Source organism: Myxocyprinus asiaticus, chromosome 41, assembly GCF_019703515.2.
Source record: "Myxocyprinus asiaticus isolate MX2 ecotype Aquarium Trade chromosome 41, UBuf_Myxa_2, whole genome shotgun sequence".
NCBI classification, from domain to species: domain Eukaryota; kingdom Metazoa; phylum Chordata; class Actinopteri; order Cypriniformes; family Catostomidae; genus Myxocyprinus; species Myxocyprinus asiaticus.
This window is the reverse complement of record NC_059384.1, coordinates 1,812,501-1,832,492: the sequence shown is the minus strand read 5'-3', so window position 1 is coordinate 1,832,492 and position 19,992 is coordinate 1,812,501. Positions and strand designations below refer to the sequence as shown.

General features: G+C 35.5%; 1 protein-coding gene across 2 annotated transcripts in view; it reads right to left on the bottom strand.

Moving 5' to 3' along the window:
- Positions 1-1,812: 1,812 nt before the first annotated feature.
- The window catches only part of LOC127431996 (solute carrier family 22 member 17-like), a 21,874-nt gene continuing 3,694 nt past the window's right edge, over positions 1,813-19,992 (bottom strand). The window contains exons 2-10 of one of the 2 annotated variants that reach the window (XM_051682710.1): positions 19,102-19,722; positions 15,943-16,046; positions 13,321-13,475; positions 11,764-11,929; positions 8,808-8,923; positions 8,588-8,696; positions 6,646-6,869; positions 4,779-4,890; positions 1,813-3,471 (exon numbers count right to left, since the gene is read on the bottom strand). In XM_051682710.1, the coding sequence (XP_051538670.1) occupies positions 3,195-3,471; positions 4,779-4,890; positions 6,646-6,869; positions 8,588-8,696; positions 8,808-8,923; positions 11,764-11,929; positions 13,321-13,475; positions 15,943-16,046; positions 19,102-19,560 (1,722 nt within the window). In that variant the 5' untranslated portion in view covers positions 19,561-19,722 and the 3' untranslated portion in view covers positions 1,813-3,194. The remainder of the gene's footprint in view (positions 3,472-4,778; positions 4,891-6,645; positions 6,870-8,587; positions 8,697-8,807; positions 8,924-11,763; positions 11,930-13,320; positions 13,476-15,942; positions 16,047-19,101; positions 19,723-19,992) is intronic. The other variant, XM_051682711.1, reaches the window with a different exon arrangement.

Below are 19,992 nucleotides of genomic sequence, written 5' to 3'. Positions count from 1 at the left end.
ATCATGAGGAAGGAAAATATGTGGATATATTGAAGCAACATCTCAAGACATCAGTTAAAGTTAAACAAGTTAAAGCTCGGTCTCAAATGGGTCTTCCAAATGGACAATGACCCCAAGCATACCTCCAAAGTTGTGGCAAAATGGCTTAAGGACAACAAAGTCAAGGTATTGGAGTGGCAATCACAAAGCCCTGACCTCAATCTGATAGAAAATTTGTGGGCAGAACAAAAAAAAACGTGTGCGAGCAATGAGGCCTACAAACCTTACTGAGTTACACCAGTTCTGTCTGGAGGAATGGGCCAAAATTCCAGCAACTTATTGTGAGAAGCTTGTGGAAGGATACCCAAAACATTTGACCCAAGTTAAACAATTTAAAGACAATGCTACCAAATACTAACAAATTGTTTGTAAACTTCTGACCCACTGGGAATGTGATGAAAGAAATAAAAGCTGAAATAAATCATTCTCTCTACTATTATTCTGATATTTCACATTCTTAAAATATAGTAGTGATCCTAACTGACCTAAGACAGGGAATGTTTTCTATGATTAAATGTCAGGAATTGTGAAAAACTGAGTTTAAATGTATTTGGCTAAAGTGTACGTAAACATCTGACTTCAACTGTATATACAACAGTTAGTTCCGGTCTTCAAGTCTGATTGGACGAGAGATGTTCCATGAGTACTGATGGTCTCAACACACTTGTGTTCTTGCTGTTGTAAACTAAAGTGGAATAGCAGTGCAGATGTTTTAAGAGCTATCTGTCTCTTTACATTAAATTTTATGACATTACATATTTTAGCCAGCAGGTGGCGGCAAAAGACAATTTTTGTGTGTAAGATGAGCCAGTTGGTGTTGTGAAGTGAGTCAGCATCAGTCAGTGATTTCATTCACCAGCACTCCGTGATCGCTCGTATTATTACTACACTACTAAAGTTAGGAAATAGCTTTAAACGACTTTAAATTAACAACGTCAGCATTATGGCTCATCACAGCTGAGAGACACAACAGACTGATTAATTACACAAACTCAAGGTGCTTACCTCTTACCGGAGTTTCCACATTGGAGAGGACGTACCATTCAAAATGTCGGAGGAGATTGCGGTTTCTATAGTGAAAGACTCTTGCACACCGGTTACCGTGACATAGGGAGGTATACCCCCACTTGGACGGCTATTTTTCCACTGAGAAAATTGGATGCATTTCACCAAAATGACATTATTTTCAGAAAGCTGACTAACAGACTACAGCATCATCAACAGGTGATCGTACACGCTCCATAACTCTCTCTCTCTCTCTCTCACACACACACACACACACACACACATCCTTGTTTCTCCAATAACTCAGAAACAGCCCAAGCCATGATACTAGTTCTAAAGTGATGTTTTTGAGAGGCTTGGACACATCATTTGTTTTAAATCAGCAACGGCAGATTCTGATCCATCGCGTAAGAAAGTAATTCCATGCACAAATGCCTTTTTTATGACTGTACTCAGTTTTTCTTTACTTGTTCATTGAACTGTTGTATATAAGCAATATCACACTCACAATCGTGCTATATGGCCCTAAATCACCTCATTATTATTACCAATCATAAATTACCTACGGCACTCGTCCTGCACACAAATCACAGCAGTGCTGATGTAGGGCCATATAGCATGATTGCGAGTGTGATATTGCTTTATATATATATATATATATACAGTATATATATCATTTAATATATATATTTTTTACATATGGAGCTGGAACACAACCAAACCACACAAATGTAAAAAGTAACCAAATCACTTGACAAACACATGACCTGTAATCATTTGACCACATTTTATTTTTAATGTTGGTTAAAGATTTATTAGTATAATTACAGCATCGTTAGTTATTACTTGGTAATTCTTGAGCAATCGTCACCTTATTACTATTATAATTTAATACTGTAGTAATAATAACTATTAAATTTTTCCTAATTTACAACTATTAAGTGCATTTTTAAGAACCTAACACAAAGAGGTGTTAACGAGAGAAAGCTACATAACTCGTGTTTCCCGTATTCGTTTTCTCATAATTAGAAAATGCAATAGGCAGAGGAAGGAAAGGCAAAGTTGTGAGTTAGATATTAGACAAATAAATCCTGTTTCAACATTGTAATGAACAAGAGTTCCATCTGCCTTATTTTGTACTCATGGATTTCAAAAAGCCTTGATATTTACGGATAAGAAATGGAGAAATATGAGCATAAACCAGCCTGGTTAAAGGAATATTACAGATTTAAATACAACCTGAGCTCTATCAACAGCATGTGTGGCATGCTGCAAAAATAGAAAAAAAAAAAAACATGTATAAAAATGCAGTTACAATGGAAGTCTATGGGGTGAATGCCTGAAGGGTTTAAAAGCAGAAATGTGCAGCTTGTATTTTGTTAAAGCGCATACATTAATTATTCACTTCAAAAGTTCAAAATCATCCTTTGAGATGGGACTACTGTTCTAGGTAGATGAACATCTAACAATGTAATTTTTTAATCAAAATGATTTAGTCGAAATGACTTGTGGTCACAAGCCGATGTTGATAGAGCTCAAGTTATATGTACACTGGAATATAACTGTCTGAAACCAAGAGGGTCATTTGGAATACGTTAAATATAAGTCAAACACTCCTCATCTCATGCCTCAGTCCAGCATTGATTAATCAGAGTGCTGATTAATAATTCTTCACATGGAGGAACCTCACAGTCACTCGGCAGGAGTGCCGATCAGTCCATTCCTAACAATCCTGCCATTCTGAGCAGCAATATGTTAAATAACAACAAATAAAAAGAAAATATTCCTTTCCTCTTCCATCTCGAGTGAGAACTTAAACCTGTTTTTTGTTTATGAAAATGACCATTGTGTTTTGAGCCCTTGTCTCTGTGAAGTCTGATATAGTCTGATATTACTAAGAAAGTCACTGGATGCTACAGTACATGGGTCAGATTTCGATGTTCAACTGGGGCGTAAACTATTAACTTATGGTTTATACCACTGTGCGCTGTGACTAGGTGGAGCGTTTGCGTACTCTACGTGGGACGTTTCACCTCTCACGCTTCAAGACGGAGTCCATGTGTGACGCCTCCACTGACCCGTTCTAAGACTGACTAAGAAGTTAAAGGTAAATGAACGCAACTCCAAGGTTTGTGGTTGAAGGCTGAGGGCTAGGTCTCTGGGTTGGGTGTAGCAAGTAGAGGAACGTTGTCTCGCCTCCTCCTGACCAGTGGAGGGCGCCGGTACTGCTCTCCGTCCGCCAGTGTCTGTGGAAGCGGTTTGCGTTTGCTCTCAGGGAGAAGCAGGATGGATAAGACCGCGAGCAGAGCCAAAGAGGAGAGGACCACATGCTGCAGGAAGTAGCCACGGTGATTGCGCAGATCCATGAGGGGAGAACTGAGGCGGCCCATGCAACCCAGCGCCATTACAGCTCCAACGCCACTTCCTCTGCGGAAACAATAATGGATTGTTAACATCAACACAATCACAGCGCGAAACTGACTGGTGTTTCTCTGAAATCTACAGCATAAATGAAAATACTTCCATTTACGCTGCGAACTGTGTGTCCAGGGTCCCCACATACAGGGAAAACATGGACATCCCAGAGATTTTTTACAGTTTTTGATATGTAAAAAAAAGTATGATACTCAAGTATAATCAAGAGAATACATTGTTTTCTAGGTATGCTCAGTTCTAAAATATGTCCTTCTATAGATTGTGTGTGCAATCTCTGTACAATGACTTTTTAACCCTCCTATTGCATTTGGGTCATTTTTGACCCGCAAGAGATGGATAATAATTTTTAAATACCACATAGTTTTTAGTACAGGAACCAAAGTTTGGGACTTTGTCAAGACTATCAAAATACACAATACCTTTTTCAGATTTTTTAATGAAATTTTTAAAGAGATATAACCATTAAAAAAAAAATTTTTTTAATATCTTTTTCATTCGCAGGTCAATTTTGGTCCGGGCATCAACTGTGGATTTACACATGATATTATGTCGATTTTTTTGTCGATGTATTTTAGATTTTTCCTAATAAACACTTCACTTACATTTAGCCTCACGCATGTGAACATGGGTCGCATGAGGTTAAAGCATACCTAATATAACTATGAATAAGTGAGTATTATAACATTTATGAGAAGTTGTAAGATATTATGAGGTGTATAATGAGACATTACAAATGCATTATAAAAATGGGCTTCATAGAAAGTGTTACTGAAAAGTCTCTTTGTTTAAGATTTTACAGGTGCAAAGATTGATGTAATCTAGGTCCAGTTATCACCAACTACTTCTTGAAACGATTCACATTGTGATTTATGTTATAATTAAATACAGTTTGATATATAAATAGTCTGATATATAAATAATAAATACTATAATTATTTATTGGAAAATATTTTGGGATTTTTTGGAAATATGAGCCAGACATTTCTTTATTTGCAAACCTTTAAAAAGTAAAAAAAAATAAAAATAAAAATAAATTATATATATATATATATATATATATATATATATATATATATATATATATATATATATATATATAATCTCCAAAAAAATAAAAAAAATAAAAATAATATATATATATTTTTATTATTTTATTTTATTTTATTATTTTTAAGATTTCCATTAAAACCATCACCGAATTTTTGGTATTTTAGGTTTTTGGTAAGTGAAAAATTATCTGTATTCTGTTTGTCTTGGAGCAAAGTTAGTAACCAGCCGTCCGAGTTTTGTGTGTTTACCTGATGACGGTGGGCATGATTTCAGCGGTGAAGAGGATGGAGAGAGATGCAGCCGCTTGAGACGAGAACAGGCCCATTACAGAGAACACAGTCATGGCAGACTCACTCAAATCTGCAGGGACACAAATTCATCTAAACTTTAAACACTGTAACAATTGTCATATTTTTTTTATGACAATTAAGCACATTTACAGAGAATATACTGTATATTTGCTTTCTCATTACTGTAATATGACACAAATATTTGATAACAATTTAAGGGTCCACAATAATGCACTAGTTAAGCATGAATAAGACATTAATTAATAATTAACTACATGTAGAGTAAGGCTATATTAGCCATAATTTACAACTTAATGAATGTCTCATTTTTGTGTAGAAAGTCAAGTAATTAATGCTCTGTTTCAGAGATAAAATTTCAAGTTAACTAAACAATATTAAGCCAGTAATTAAGGCTAATTAGTATTGGCCTTTCAAATCTGTTACATATAAATAAAATAAAAAAATCTTTAAAAAAAAAAAATCAAATTTTTATTTTGCACTTTTATATTAAAATAAAACTAGTTCTGTAGTTTAATGCAAAAACTGTAACCACCTAATAAATGTCAAAATGTATTAACACATTAATCATATTGTCTTTATTTTAAAATTAATTTAATTGAATAAAATTAGTTCATTAGTAGTAGTTCAGTAACGCAGTTAATTAGTAACAATTTAGTAATAATTATTCTTAATATAGTTCAATAAAATTAGTAGGTAGAAAAAGTCATTTTAGAACAGGGGAAAAGCAATTACTAATTAGTTATAATTACTGCCGAAACATATTTAAATAAACGTGAATGCCACCTAATAAGTGCAGAACAAACTAAACGAGTTGAAATTTTCCCTTTAGAACCGGGGTCAATTTGTCTTTAATAGACGATTTTAGTAATTTATTAGTAACAGGTTTGAAAAACCAATACTAATTATCCTTATTACTGGTTGAATATTGTTTAGTAAACTTGATTTATGATGGATCTCTGAAATTGAGCATTAATTACATTACTTTCGACACTAAAATTAGATGTTTAATTCATTGTAAATTATGGCTAAGATACTCTACATTCAGTTAATTATTAATTAATGTCTTATTCATGCTTAAGTAGGGCATTATTGTGGAGTGTGGGCTGTTAAAATAAAGGGTTACCAAGTATTTAATTTTATGTGTAAAGTACACTTCTAAGTACTTATCACAGTAACATAGTTGTCCTAAATTTGATAAAAAAATACAAACATAAACGTGTGTCCAGACAGGATGATTTTTATGCCTATATTGTAGTAAAGAGGATACGTTTATTCTTTTTCCTTTTCAGTAATGATAATTATATATTTTCAGTAATGATATATTGTCTATATTGTAATGATAATGTGCTTAGTTTTTATGAAAATAATGTGACAATGTGTAAAATCCTAGTAGTAATATTTAAGGTTTAATAGCTTCATTTTCTTCATGCAGTATATCTATATATATATATAATACAATAATATAAAATAATAAAAATAAATAATACATATACATATATATATATATATATATATATATATATATATATATAATTATTTATTGGAAAATATTTTGGGATTATTTGGAAATATAAGCCAGACATTTCTTTATTTGCAAACCTTTAAAAAGTTACTTAAAAATACATTATCATTGGTGATTAGTCTATTGTTGGGCCTTTATCATATCATTAATTTAACGTGAACGTAACCATTCTCGCCACACGATGGAGACACAGTAGAGTACTTGACAAGTGCATAATCAATTACATACACTGACTGAAGGGACCACTGTCATAAGTGTACATGAAAATAATGTTCGACTTACAGTCCATGAGACCGAGCAGGATTAATGAGGCCAATCCAGTCAAAGTCATGGCCAGAAGAAGAATTCCACGACGACCACACCTGTCCACCGTTGCCCAGAGCAACAGCCAGGCCCCGCCCCCTGCACATACAGACAGCAGGTACGTCCAATAGAAACTAGGGACGATGCCTCTGACGTCACCTCTGAATGAACTGTAGCAGTGACTGATGCCATGAGCGATGAACCTGAACATATTCAACATATTTAACAGTTCATAATTATGCAAATCTGACTTGAAACTCTCATCTGCTTGTCTTTACAAAAGACAAATAGAAACCCTTGGTTGCATGTCACTGAGTAGCACGATCCTGCTCTGGGATTTTTAATCGTGATTAATTGCATAATTTTTTGTAGTTAATCCTGATTAATCGCAGATTTTGAAAGTGCTAAAATTTGACACTATATATACTTCTTTTCTTGTCAAAATGCATTTATTTCCATCTTAGGAAAGAAAACAAAACAATATGTAACAATATGATGCTTTATTAACATTTTCCATGTTCGCAGAAAGATATTAATGAAATATGCATCATGAGATATCTCACTGGTCTCTGTGACAGCTCTAGTCTCTGTAAACAGCAAACAAAAATGTGTTTTGCGTGTTCTGATAGTATTGTAGTTGCAGCGAATTATTGAGGCTTAATGCCATTTTTATGCCATGTTGTTCATAACAGTTGTCAGTTGAGGGCGCTATTTTGCTGCTGCTGTTTTTAACAACCGTTTCTGCACGATGTCGGTCTCAATAAAGTTAATTTGTTATCTTTGGAGTGCGGGGTTTTGGAAAAAGGCGGTGTGGCTAAATCAACTGCTGAAACGCTTACAGCACCTTTAAGATTTGACGTGCTTCTGTGGTAATTAAAATGCGATTTACACAAGCTGAAAAACACTTGCTTTCTATCACAAGTCCCATCTGTGCTTGTTTTGTACATCAAATAGTGTTAAGAGCTCCTTTCTCCATTTAATCACTCAAAGGGAAGCACTGTCAGAGATTATTTTATTTAGCAAGATAACAACCTCACCAGCTCTATCACAGCAGATAGCGTAACGGTCAACTAGCGTGTTACGACAGTACCGCCCATGTCTATGGGACCGCCCCGTTATGCTGTTTTATGCTAAGCTTGTAGGCTCCACTTGGTATAAGGCTTCTGGTGCTGTGGTGTGTGCGTCAGTGTAATGACTCCTGGCGGACACTTACAAAGGTTCCACCCTTCACACCAGTGTTTAGCTGTATTATCGATAAATGCATTAATCGCGATTAATAAAAATTAATGCGTTAAAAGTTTTTAAATTAATCACATATGTTAACACATTAATTCTGACAGCCCTAATAATAATATTAGTCAATAAATATCAGACTGAACTAAGTGTTTTTGTTTTGTATTTTACTTTGTCCATGTTTGTCAAGTTACAATTAAAGAGAAAATTATAAAAGAGAAATAGTTTTCATTTATAAAGTATTTTACTCACAGACTGGATTATCGTAAAATAAACAATTAAAAAATGGCTATTTAATATATAAACCAATTTTTATTGATTATCCAGAAAATGTTTACTATATCGTAAAATATATTGTTATCGTGATATAAAATTATTCAATACGTGATAGAAGATTTTGGTCATATCACCTCACACCTTACACAAAATACTGCAGCAGTGCCATGGTACAGTGACGGTATCGGACGATATCAGTCACTTTAGTGGAACTTTGATGTGTACCATTTCATTATGTTATTATTTAATATGTTATGTTAAAACTTTTGTTGCATTTTTGTTTCATTTCAGGGCAAAATAGAAAAGAAACATTATTTTGATGTTACTTTAGCTCATGTTACTTTAGATACATCAAATACATCTGATCATTTAAACACATAGGGAAGAGCAAGTATCAGTATGAAAGACTTACGATGTGAATCCCAGCACACAGAGATTTTTCCAGATGTTTCTGCTGTGTAGCAGCTCTGGGAAGGACAGGAGGGGACGTCCAGGAGACGAGGATGAATCTGTGTCCAGCTCTACACAAACAAAAATTGTTTATTCAGAATTAAACCAATATTACATGAAGAAACTGCTGCTCTGGTTGCCTTTCCTAAACAAATGCCGTGAAATATTATATTTAAACAGACCCGAAAAGCTGACGTCATCTCTCTGTCGCTCGCTGCGTTCACTGAAGGAATTCATGTCTCCGGTCCGCTCAGAGAGCAGCAGCCAGCGTGGTGATTCTGGAAAAACTCCCGGGATCCTGAAGACAAACAAATGGATCTTCAGTTTCACAGAGTAAAAACATCAATTGCTTTGCTAACAACACCCCTGGGAGAAACAACAGTGTGGCATTGGTGTGACGGTCTGGTAGCCATAGAAACGAGGGTGATTCATCATCACTAACAAGTGCTAATGTGCTCTGGCTGCACTTACTGCCTTGATGCTTCACAGGGAATTTTAGATCAATATTCCTGAATGAAGGTGCAGTCACATTGCATTTAGGCCAATAAACTACTGAGGAGCTTTACTTCCTGTCCTGAGCTGCCCAAAAAGTGGGGGTCTCTTGATGCTGAGACAGTTTAGTAACACGCACAATATTATCCACAGGACAAAAGCCAAAACCTGTAGATGGTCCGTATTAAAGGTAGACCAATATATCGGTTTTACAGATTAATCTATGCCGATAGTTGCTTTTTGAAACTATCAGTTATCTGAAAATCTATGCTGATAGTTGCTTTTTGAAACTATCGGTTATCGTAAAATCTATGCTGATAGTTGCTTTTTGAAACTATCGGTTATCTGAAAATCTATGCCGATAGTTGATTTTTGAAACTATCGGTTATCGGAAAAATCTATGCCGATAGTTGCTTTTTGAAACTATCGGTTATCGGAAAAATCTAGGCCAATAGTTGCTTTTTGAAACTATCGGTTATCTGAAAATCTATGCTGATAGTTGCTTTTTGAATATCGGTTATCTGAAAAATCTATGCCGATAGTTGCTTTTTGAAACTATCGGTTATCGTAAAAATCTATGGCAATAGTTGCTTTTTGAAACTATCGGTTATCGGAAAAATCTAGGCCAATAGTTGCTTTTTGAAACTATCGGTTATCTGAAAATCTATGCTGATAGTTGCTTTTTGAAACTATCGGTTATCGTAAAAATCTATGCCGATAGTAGCTTTTTGAAACTATCTGTTATCTGAAAATCTATGCTGATAGTTGCATTTTGAAACTATCGGTTATCTGAAAATCTATGCCGATAGTTGCTTTTTGAAACTATCGGTTATTGGAAAAATCTATGCCGATAGTTGCTTTTTGAAACTATCGGTTATCGGAAAAATCTATGCTGATAGTTGCTTTTTGAAACTATCGGTTATCGGAAAAATCTATGCCGATAGTTGCTTTTTGAATTCCGGTTATCGGAAAAATCTATGCTGATAGTTGCTTTTTGAAACTATCGGTTATCTGAAAATCTATGCCGATAGTTGCTTTTTGAAACTATCGGTTATCGGAAAAATGTATGCTGATAGTTCTGATAGTTTTTTGTTTTAATGACTCTGTGACCAGTGCTGGAAGATTAGTTATACAGAATAACAGCAGCTTTTATAGGTGAAATAAAAACAATCACATGGGAAATTGCTGTATGTAAATCTTACATTATTGACAATATTTATCCATATTTTTATCCTCACTTCAATGCATATTTCATTATTTTGATTAGATAATCAAGTGTTCCTTCATTTAAAAATAAGTGTCCCTGGTGTATTTTTGGGCTTGTTTACAATTTAAAGTCCTGCATTATGCACCAAATCTTAATTTTTTTCTTGGTATTATCTGACTTTTGGTTGATTAATAAACTGCATCTGAGATTTTATTTATTTTGGACTCTTGTAGCCTCAATGTCTGTACCCATCATAGTGTGGAGTGACTAAGAATTATTTTTTTTAACTATTGGCGATTAATAGGTTATAAGCCTTTTCCACCACCTTAGTTATCGGTATTGGCAAAATCCACTATAGGTCGACCTCTAGTCCATATTGTTCAAAAGAGCGGAAAATCAGAAATATTTTAGAGCAAAAAGAATATTCAATGAGAAAAAAAAAAAAAAAAACGCAGGATAGGACACAATTTTATCCAGCGCAATTTACTGAAACGCATTAGAATTTGTGTTTAAAAAAGTAAGAGGGATTTGTGGCATCTTCTGAAAAGGAAAGCTGTTTCAGAGATGAACTAAGTTATTACATTTTGATGAAATATTACAAAGACACATTCACAATAAGAACAGGTAGGGGTGCCACTTTTGAAGTTGTAAAATAAGGGACCCTCAAATGCAGGGGGGGGGGGGAGATTAGATGGCCCCTTAACATCCTTCACAGTTTTAGCAATAAATGCGTTGAGTTATTAATAATAAAAATTGTATATCCGTTATTATGCTAAAATTAGAACTTTCCTATCCCATGACTTATAAAAAATATATTTATTGTTATTTTCTCGATTATTTTTCTTCTTTATCTTATGTACACATTTTGGTTGATTTAGAAGTATTTTTTAATCATTTTTATTTATTTTATTTATTCTTTTCCTTCACATGAACTTCTTGTCTTTATGACTCTTGATTGTATTCATACATTGTTCGACCTGTGTAAATTTGTACATTTTATTGAACATTTATATAGAAAAAAATCCACAGTTTTAGCACAATTTTGGACTTTTCAGACAGTCCCTTTCCCAACATAGGCAAAATATCCAACTTATATCAATGTTAAATTAGCAATCTGGAACGATTTCACCACGACGCCATCTGACCAGCTTAAAATGGGACAAATTGTGTCCCGTACTGATTCGATATGGGACGCATCATTTCATCTTTAAATGTGGGACGATCGTATTTTAAGGGACGGGTAGCAACACTAAGAGCAGGTAAATTTAGAGAGCAAATAAGGTTAGCGGAACAGAAACTTTTGAATTTATTACATTATAAGAAAAATATAAAGTAAAAATATTGTATTCTTAAGAGCATAACTATTGAAGATGTGATATGATCTTAGTGTTAATTGACTGTGTTAATTAGTATGAAGATAACGTTGATCATGGACTAACCCATAGCACAGGAACAATGACAGAGGAACAGCTCCGGTTCCTAACAGCCCCCTCCAGGACTGACACCCGAGAGCGACACCCAACAGCAAGAGTTCTCCCGCAAACATCATCAGTCCAGACATCATCGTTGCCAACAGTCGCAGTGAAGGGTCACAAAGCTCCAAACCTACAACAAATCAAAACAGAAACCAAAACTGTTTCAGAGCTAACAGATAATGCACACTGCTGGCATTATATTGAGAGTTAAACTGCCAACAATCAATGGTAATGTAGAGGAAGAGTCTTTTCATACAACAGCCGTTCATAGTGACTGCAGCTTTCAAGCTCCAAAAAGCACCAGAAAAGTATCATAAAAGTAGTCAATCTGACTTGTGCGCTATATTTCAAGTCATCTGATATATGTTTTATATATAGTGGATTTTGCCGATAACGATAACTAAGGTGGTGGAAAAGGCCGATAACCGATCAATCGGCCGATAGTTTTTCAAATAAATTCTTAGTCGTTCCATACTGTGATGGGTACAGACATTGAGGCTACATGGGTTCAAAATAATCGAACAAAATCCCAATAATAACCAGAAAAAAATGAAGACTTGGTCCATAACGCAGGACTTTTAACTACAAACAAGCCCGAAACACACTAGGGACTTTTATTTTGCAATGACAGAGACTTTGCTCTGTTACAATGCTCTTTATTTAAGTATTTACCAAATTAAGCCTTTTATGGCATATATATTCACCAGATGAGGTTTAATGAGGAATAAGGTTTATTATTAATCACAAAATATGAAGTTGGAGACACAATTATCTTTTTTATTTGCATGTCATCGTTTCAGTTTAGTTATCTAATCAAAATAACAAAATATACAGTGAAGTGAGGATAAAAATATAGATAAATATTGTCAATGAAGTAATCATTATCGGCATTGATTTCTGCCGATAACCGATAGTTCCAAAAACCAACTATCGGCACCGATTAATCGGTACAACCGATATATCGGTCGACCACTATTTCACGGAAAATCTTCCCTTCGCTGCAGTTATAAAATCGTATTCAGATTTTAAAAAATATTGCATGTCATGCCATGCTTGTAATCGTTGACACAAAATGCCATTAGTTAAATTTCAGTCACACAAAACTATCATATAACCTCAGACAACCTGTGATATAGCACATTACACTACATGTATAATACTTTGTGGTGCTTTTTTGCTTTTTGGAGCTTGTCAAGCATGGTCACTATAAACTGTAATTGCATGCAAAAGAGCAGAATGAAGATTCTGCAATGAACATGTTCCATGTTACAGGTTTGGAACTACATGAGAGTGAGTAAATAACAGAATTTTCTTTTTTGGGTGAACTATTCCTTTAAGGATAATAATGTTGTGTAATCTTGGTTCACTGGTAAGATTTATTCTTATACTAATTAAATGTTTCCTCTGCAGGATGTTTAATCTGTAAACTATCAACATCATCACTGCACCCAAAACAAATAACAGAATCAGTGCTGACCCATCCGATGCGTATCACGTCTCCTCTGTTTGTGTTTGACTTACGTGTGACATATAGTGTGAGGTAGACACCAGCGCTCGCCGCAGCGAGACAGAAACGCATGGTGATGAAGACAGGCGGTGAGGGTGAGACACACGCCAGCACACCAAAAACCACCGCGAGTGTCAGAGAGACCAGAAGAGACTTACGCCTGCCTAATCTGAAATAAAACATTTATATGAATAATATATACTGCACTGAGAATTAGAAGCCAAATATATATATTTACTGTATATATTTGCCCTGAAATGACTTCCCAATCAGAGGAACATCATTTCAACTAAAAGCTTCTGTTTCCAAGTAGTTTAAAAAAAATGTTATTGCAAGAATTAGAGAAAATAAAATAATACTAGGAAACATTTTTGAGTGATGAAGCGAACCACTGAATCAGAGGTCTGAAACAAATTCATTTAAATGGAAAGTTTGAACGGATTCACAGAAATGAACTTAAACTTACCAACTCTAACAGCATTTACTGAATTTTTAAACAACTGAACACGAAAGTATCATATCTGCAAGTCGCAAAACAAGAAGGGTTTGCAAGATGAGAAAACTTCAGGAAAAGTTTCCTCTTAAGTTTCTTAAGTTGCTAAAAAAGTGCATTACAATCATTGTGATATTCATGATGTTGCTTCATTTTATATCATTAGCAATTTTATTGTGATATGAGTCAATGACAAATAATGTTGTTTTAAAATCTAGTTTAAAACACACGTCAAGTTGAACAAAAGGTAATCTTTGTTTCCATGTTGGTCCCACAAAGTTTTTTCAAACATAAATAGCATTTTCTACAAAACCAAAATGGATTTGACCCCTTAAGCTCTGAACGGGATACCCAAAATTAAAGGCTTATAACTCGACAAAAAAAAAGTGTCAAGTGTTTGGTATCATTTGGTATTTTTAATGATACAAATTATGATACATTCTGAGACTTTCAGCCTAAGAAACTGCTGAAAAAAAATCACACACAAAATTTGACAAAATGTACTTTTTTTTCTTATTTGACATTTATATATCTCTGGGTGTAAATAATTTGGCTAGATAAAATTGCTTTTGCTTTGTTCCCAATCATGTCAGCTGTATCTGAGACAAAGTTTGTGTTGAAACGATAAAGCAATCAAAAGTTATAGCATTACAAATATAATTTATCATAGTGTCCAAAAGCCTCTTCAAACAAATAAAACATAATAATTGTACATAAGAACTAATTACACATGCAAACACAACAATGACTAAAGGTTTGCATAGCATGCAGACATGATTTTAGTAATGAGATTTCACAGAATGAGTTTCATTCTGTGTCATTTGAGTCATCATTGAGTCTGTGTCATGTATTTGGCGCCATCTCCTGCTGGTCATATGTAACATTGTGCTTCATGTGGATTATCTAATGATCTATGCATCTGATTACCTTGTGTGTGGACTCGTTTGAAAGATAATCACCTCCTCTAAGTAATGCTGTGTGATATTTTATGTTCAGTTTATGTTTCGTGAAGTTATAAGCGAAAACACGGCATATAAGCAACACAAACATAATTGTCAAAGACAGATACTTAGATATTACTCGTTATATTTTTGTCAGTGAGTAAATCAAATAGACTGGTTGTATTTTACTCTTTGAGAGCTTTCCAACAACATATGACACATGGATATTTGATCAGTTTGATGTTTTTACTGATTACAATAATATGTACAGTGTAATTGTTTTTTATAAATGATCAAACCGGAACACTTCTGATTTGTCTGCAAATTTCAAAGCACTTGTTCAGTTTTGGTCATAATGTCTACATGCATTGTAAAGTAGAGCTTCTAAGCTTTCAAACGATACCTATTTTGTGTTGGTCAAGACTGTAGTTATTCATATTTTGACGATTATTATTTTTTTCTCGCGGGCGCATCTGAGCTTAAAATTAATTCATTTTAAAAATGTCATGTTGTGTAACCATCAAGTAAAAGGTATTAAAGTACTTTCTTTACACCTTGAATACATGAGAGTGTATGCAACTTAATTATTAATAAAAATAAATAAATAAAAAAAATGTCAAAAGTATTTCTCAAAGTAATTTCTCAAAATGTGCCTTTTCATAAAAGTGTCAAAATATTGGATATTTAATTATATGACAAAAATAATGTTTTTTTTTTTTTTCTTGAGGGCCTAAAGGTATCATCCCTCGTTTATGGCTTATTCAAAATAAACAAAAAATGGCTACCTGCATGTTGGTTACACCACATGACTTTGATTTGGAGAAAAAAAAAATAAAAAATAAAAGTAAAAAAAATAAAAAATGCTGATAAAAGATTATTCTGCACTACTCATGCCAACATTTCTTTTTTTCAAAAAATTCAGCTTTTATAATGTTTTTTTTTTTTTTACTGTCTCCAGATGGTTACCCAACATGACATTTTTCCCTTTAACCCCAGAAAAAATATCAAAATGAGTCTGAACTCAGTAACTGAAAAAATTTCATTTCATTGTATTTAATAAATATTGTATTTTTGAATCATTTAATAGATCTGGACATAAAACGAGCATCACATCATTGCAAATATATCATGAGATTTAATATATATAACCCAGCACTAACAGACAGACAGAGAGATAGACAGATAGAGGTTTGGTTTCTTACCGGTCAGACATGTACCCCAATCCCAGACTGCCAGTCAGGACACCCAGTATGAAGCAAACCGCCTCTACTGGAACCACCCAATAGCGTGTGCACACCAGATCCCACTGGAACAAGACAGGAAATGAGCTGTTGTTTAATAACATTGCAAGACTTCCTGTTCAAAGGTAAAAAATATGGACACAGTGAACTCCAGAGTTGATCATTTTCTTGTATGCTACAGTGGCAAATACAAGCAGGCTTCAAGGACATTTCTGCAATAATAGTGGTGGCAGTCATGTTGCCGTATGAACAGTGTGCTTATGGAGATTAAACATCAGAGCTTTCATTTCACAAACATGCACAGCTGCAGAAATACCTACGACATTTTTCACTGAGCGGGTCCTCCTGCTACTAAAGAGTTAATCAGCTGTGAGAAAAGTAACCAAACCAGTTTTACTGCACACGACTAGTCTTTAAGGTGGGGAGCGTCTCTGGCCACAAAAACTAACCACAAAGAGCAGCTTCAACAAAAGCATTTATCTTAAGATTTTCCACCTTGTTTATTCTTGATTAAAATGCAACTGTTTTAAAAAACAAACAAACACTGTAATGTGATGGTAATACACATTAGTTAAAGATTTAACAAAATGACACGACATAAATGGAAATTTAAGCTGACAGAAAAAGAAGTACATACAAATAAACAAACAAAACACTTTCATTAAGGGTACGACAAGTTATTCGTATGATTTTCTTGACTTAGAAAAACACGTAGTTAGGGAGACAGATAGACAGACAGAGAGATAGATAGACAGATATGTAGTTAGGCAGGCAGACAGACAGACACAAAGTTAGGCAGGCAGACAGACAGACAAACAGATAGATAAATAGACAGATAGACAGACATGTAGTTAGGCAGGCAGACAGACAGACAGACAAACAGATAGATAGATAGACAGACAGACACGTAGTTAGGTAGACAGATAGACAGACAGACAGAGAGATAGATAGACAGACACAGTTAGGTTGTTTTTTTTTTTAACTTTTGAGAGAATATTGTCCGAAAATCCTCATATGTGGACATCATCTTTATCAGCACTGACACGTGAAAAATTCACGAATTTTTTCATAGACAGACAGAGAGATAGACAGACAGACAGACAGATAGATAGACAGTTAGTTGGACAGACAGACACGTAGTTAGGTAGACAGACAGAGAGATAGACAGACAGACATGTAGTTAGGCAGGCAGGCAGGCAGGCAGACAGACAGACATGTAGTTAGGTTGACAGATAGACAGACAGAGAGATAGACAGACAGACATGTAGTTAGGTTGACAGATAGGCAGGCAGGCAGACAGACACAAAGTTAGGCAGGCAGACAGACAAACAGATAGATAAATAGACAGACAGACAGACAGACACGTAGTTAGGTAGACAGATAGACAGACAGACAGAGAGATAGATAGACAGTCACATAGTTAGGTTGTTTTTTTTTTTCAACTTTTGAGAGAATATTGTCCCAAAATCCTCATATGTGGACATCATCTTTATCAGCGCTGACACGTGAAAAATTCGCGAATTTTTTCATAGACAGACAGAGAGATAGACAGACAGACAGACAGATAGATAGACAGATAGTTGGACAGACAGACACGTAGTTAGGTAGACAGACAGACATGTAGTTAGGCAGGCAGACAGTCAGACACATAGTTAGGTAGACAGACAGATAACTAGACAGATAGATAGACAGACAGACACGTAGTTAGGCAGGCAGACAGTCAGACACCTAGTTAGGTAGACAGACAAATATCTAGACAGATAGACAGACAGACAGACAGACAGAGACAGACAGATAGACAGACACATAGTTAGGTTTTTTTTCAACTTTTGGGGGATAATGTCCCAAAATCCACATATGTGGACATCATGTTTATTAGCGCTGTCACGCAAAAAATTAACAAAATGTTTAATAGACAGACAGAGAGATAGACAGACAGACATGTAGTTAGGCAGGCAGACATACAGACAGACAAACAGATAGATAGATAGACAGACAGACATGTAGTTAGGTAGACAGATAGACAGAGAGATAGATAGACAGACACATAGTTAGGTTGTTTTTTTTTTTCAACTTTTGAGGGAATATTGTCCGAAAATCCTCATATGTGGACATCATCTTTATCAGCGCTGACACGTGAAAAATTAACGCATTTTTGAAAGCGGCATATCAAACGAAACTAGAGACTCTCCTCTTTACAACCAAATAGATTACAATTAAAAAACGTAGAGTTTTTTTTTTACCAGAGGCACTTTTGTTGCCGCTGCGTCTGTAGAAGCGCTTCAAACAAATCAGCATCATGTTGTTGTGTCACATGACTCGGTGCGCCAAAAGTTTAACCCTTAAAAGAGTCTAGAGACTTGCGAACAGTATTCATTTAAATTATGCGTCACGTATAGCGAAGCCAAAATACAACGTCCACACATGTGGACGCGGGGTCGCACGAGGATAGATCTTGGCGCCATCACGATTTGTAGCTCGATTACACTTCCTCTCGCTTGAAACATGCACAGAGCACGTGTACAGCGCAGATGTCTATATTTATAGTGAAAACGGAGCTACATTTTGCTCTGTTACTTACCAAAAACCATTTGTATCGCTTTAGAGGACATGGATTAAACCACTGGATTACATTTATGCTGCCTTTTTGTACTTTTTCGGAGCTTGAAAGTGTTAGACCCCATTGACTTGTATTGTATGGATATATTCACATCATATATCCATCAAAGTATCTTTATTTTTGTCCGAGTAAATCATGAGAGAATTATAATTTTTGGGTGAACTATTTCTTTAACAGACTACACGGGTAATGCTGTCTGATTCGACTGTAGATTCAAAAGAACCAGTTCATTTTTAATATTAATAATAATACGTTTTAATTATTTAGCACCTTTCTAAAACCCTAGGTCACTTTACAGATTTAATGACAAGGATTTTCCACCAATGCGACCGGAACACCGTATTAAAATATTCCGACACTGTTCACTTTGCCATTCTAAATAATAATGGATAATTCTTCCGCAAAAGTACTTAAAGAATCATTAATGGAATTTGAATCGTTAAATTCCTTATGATTCCCATCCCTACCAGCAATGACCAATTAGAAAACATTCCACCTACCTCTGTGACAATATTATTCCGGAGTCCCTCCGTGACATTGTAGTCGAACCCGGCCTTACAGTCTGTAAGACCAGACGGCGTGCCGTTGACAAACACGTACTGTTTGCATTGGTCAAGACCCTCATCTCCTTTCTCAGCCCGTAACGAAGCATTGAGCGCCTGAGGAGCCGGCGAGGGTCCTGGCAGATGGCAGCGGAAGGGGGACATTAGGGTCAGGAGCGGGTCAGAGGACAGCAGAAAGGACAGGAAGAGGATGGGCAGTATAGAGAGGGCGACGAGGAGCCGTTGTTTCTTACGACCCAAAGCCAGAACCATCACCTCTCCGGTGGGCGGCAGGGCGGGAGGCAGGGGGAGGCTGGACGGGGTGAGTGATGACTGCATGGGAGAGGACGGGATGGATGGAGGAGGAGGTGGGCATGGGGATGGGGAGGCCAGCGGGGAAGAGGATGATGTCATCATTTGAAGTATTTTGTGTTAGAGTCGTCAGGTTCAGCGTTAAGCTCTCATCCGTCTGCTGGTGAAGAGAGAAGGAAAAGAGAGAAAGAGAGAGAGAGAGAGAGAGAGAGAGAGAAAGATAGACGTCTATCTGTGTCTCTCCCTCTCTCTCTTCCTCCACTCACCCTGCCAAAGAAAAGTGACAGGAAATCAAATTACTATTTTTGTAAACCTTTTCAAAACATCTTTCAATGTTAACATTACACAGACAATAATTCACAGACAGACAGACATGCAGGCAGAAAGACAGATGCAGGCAGACAGACAGACAGACAGACAGACAGACACGTAGTTAGGCAGACAGACAGTCAGACAGACAGACAGACAGATAGACAGGCATGTAGTTAGGCAGACAGACAGACAGACAGACAGACAGATAGATAGATAGATAGATAG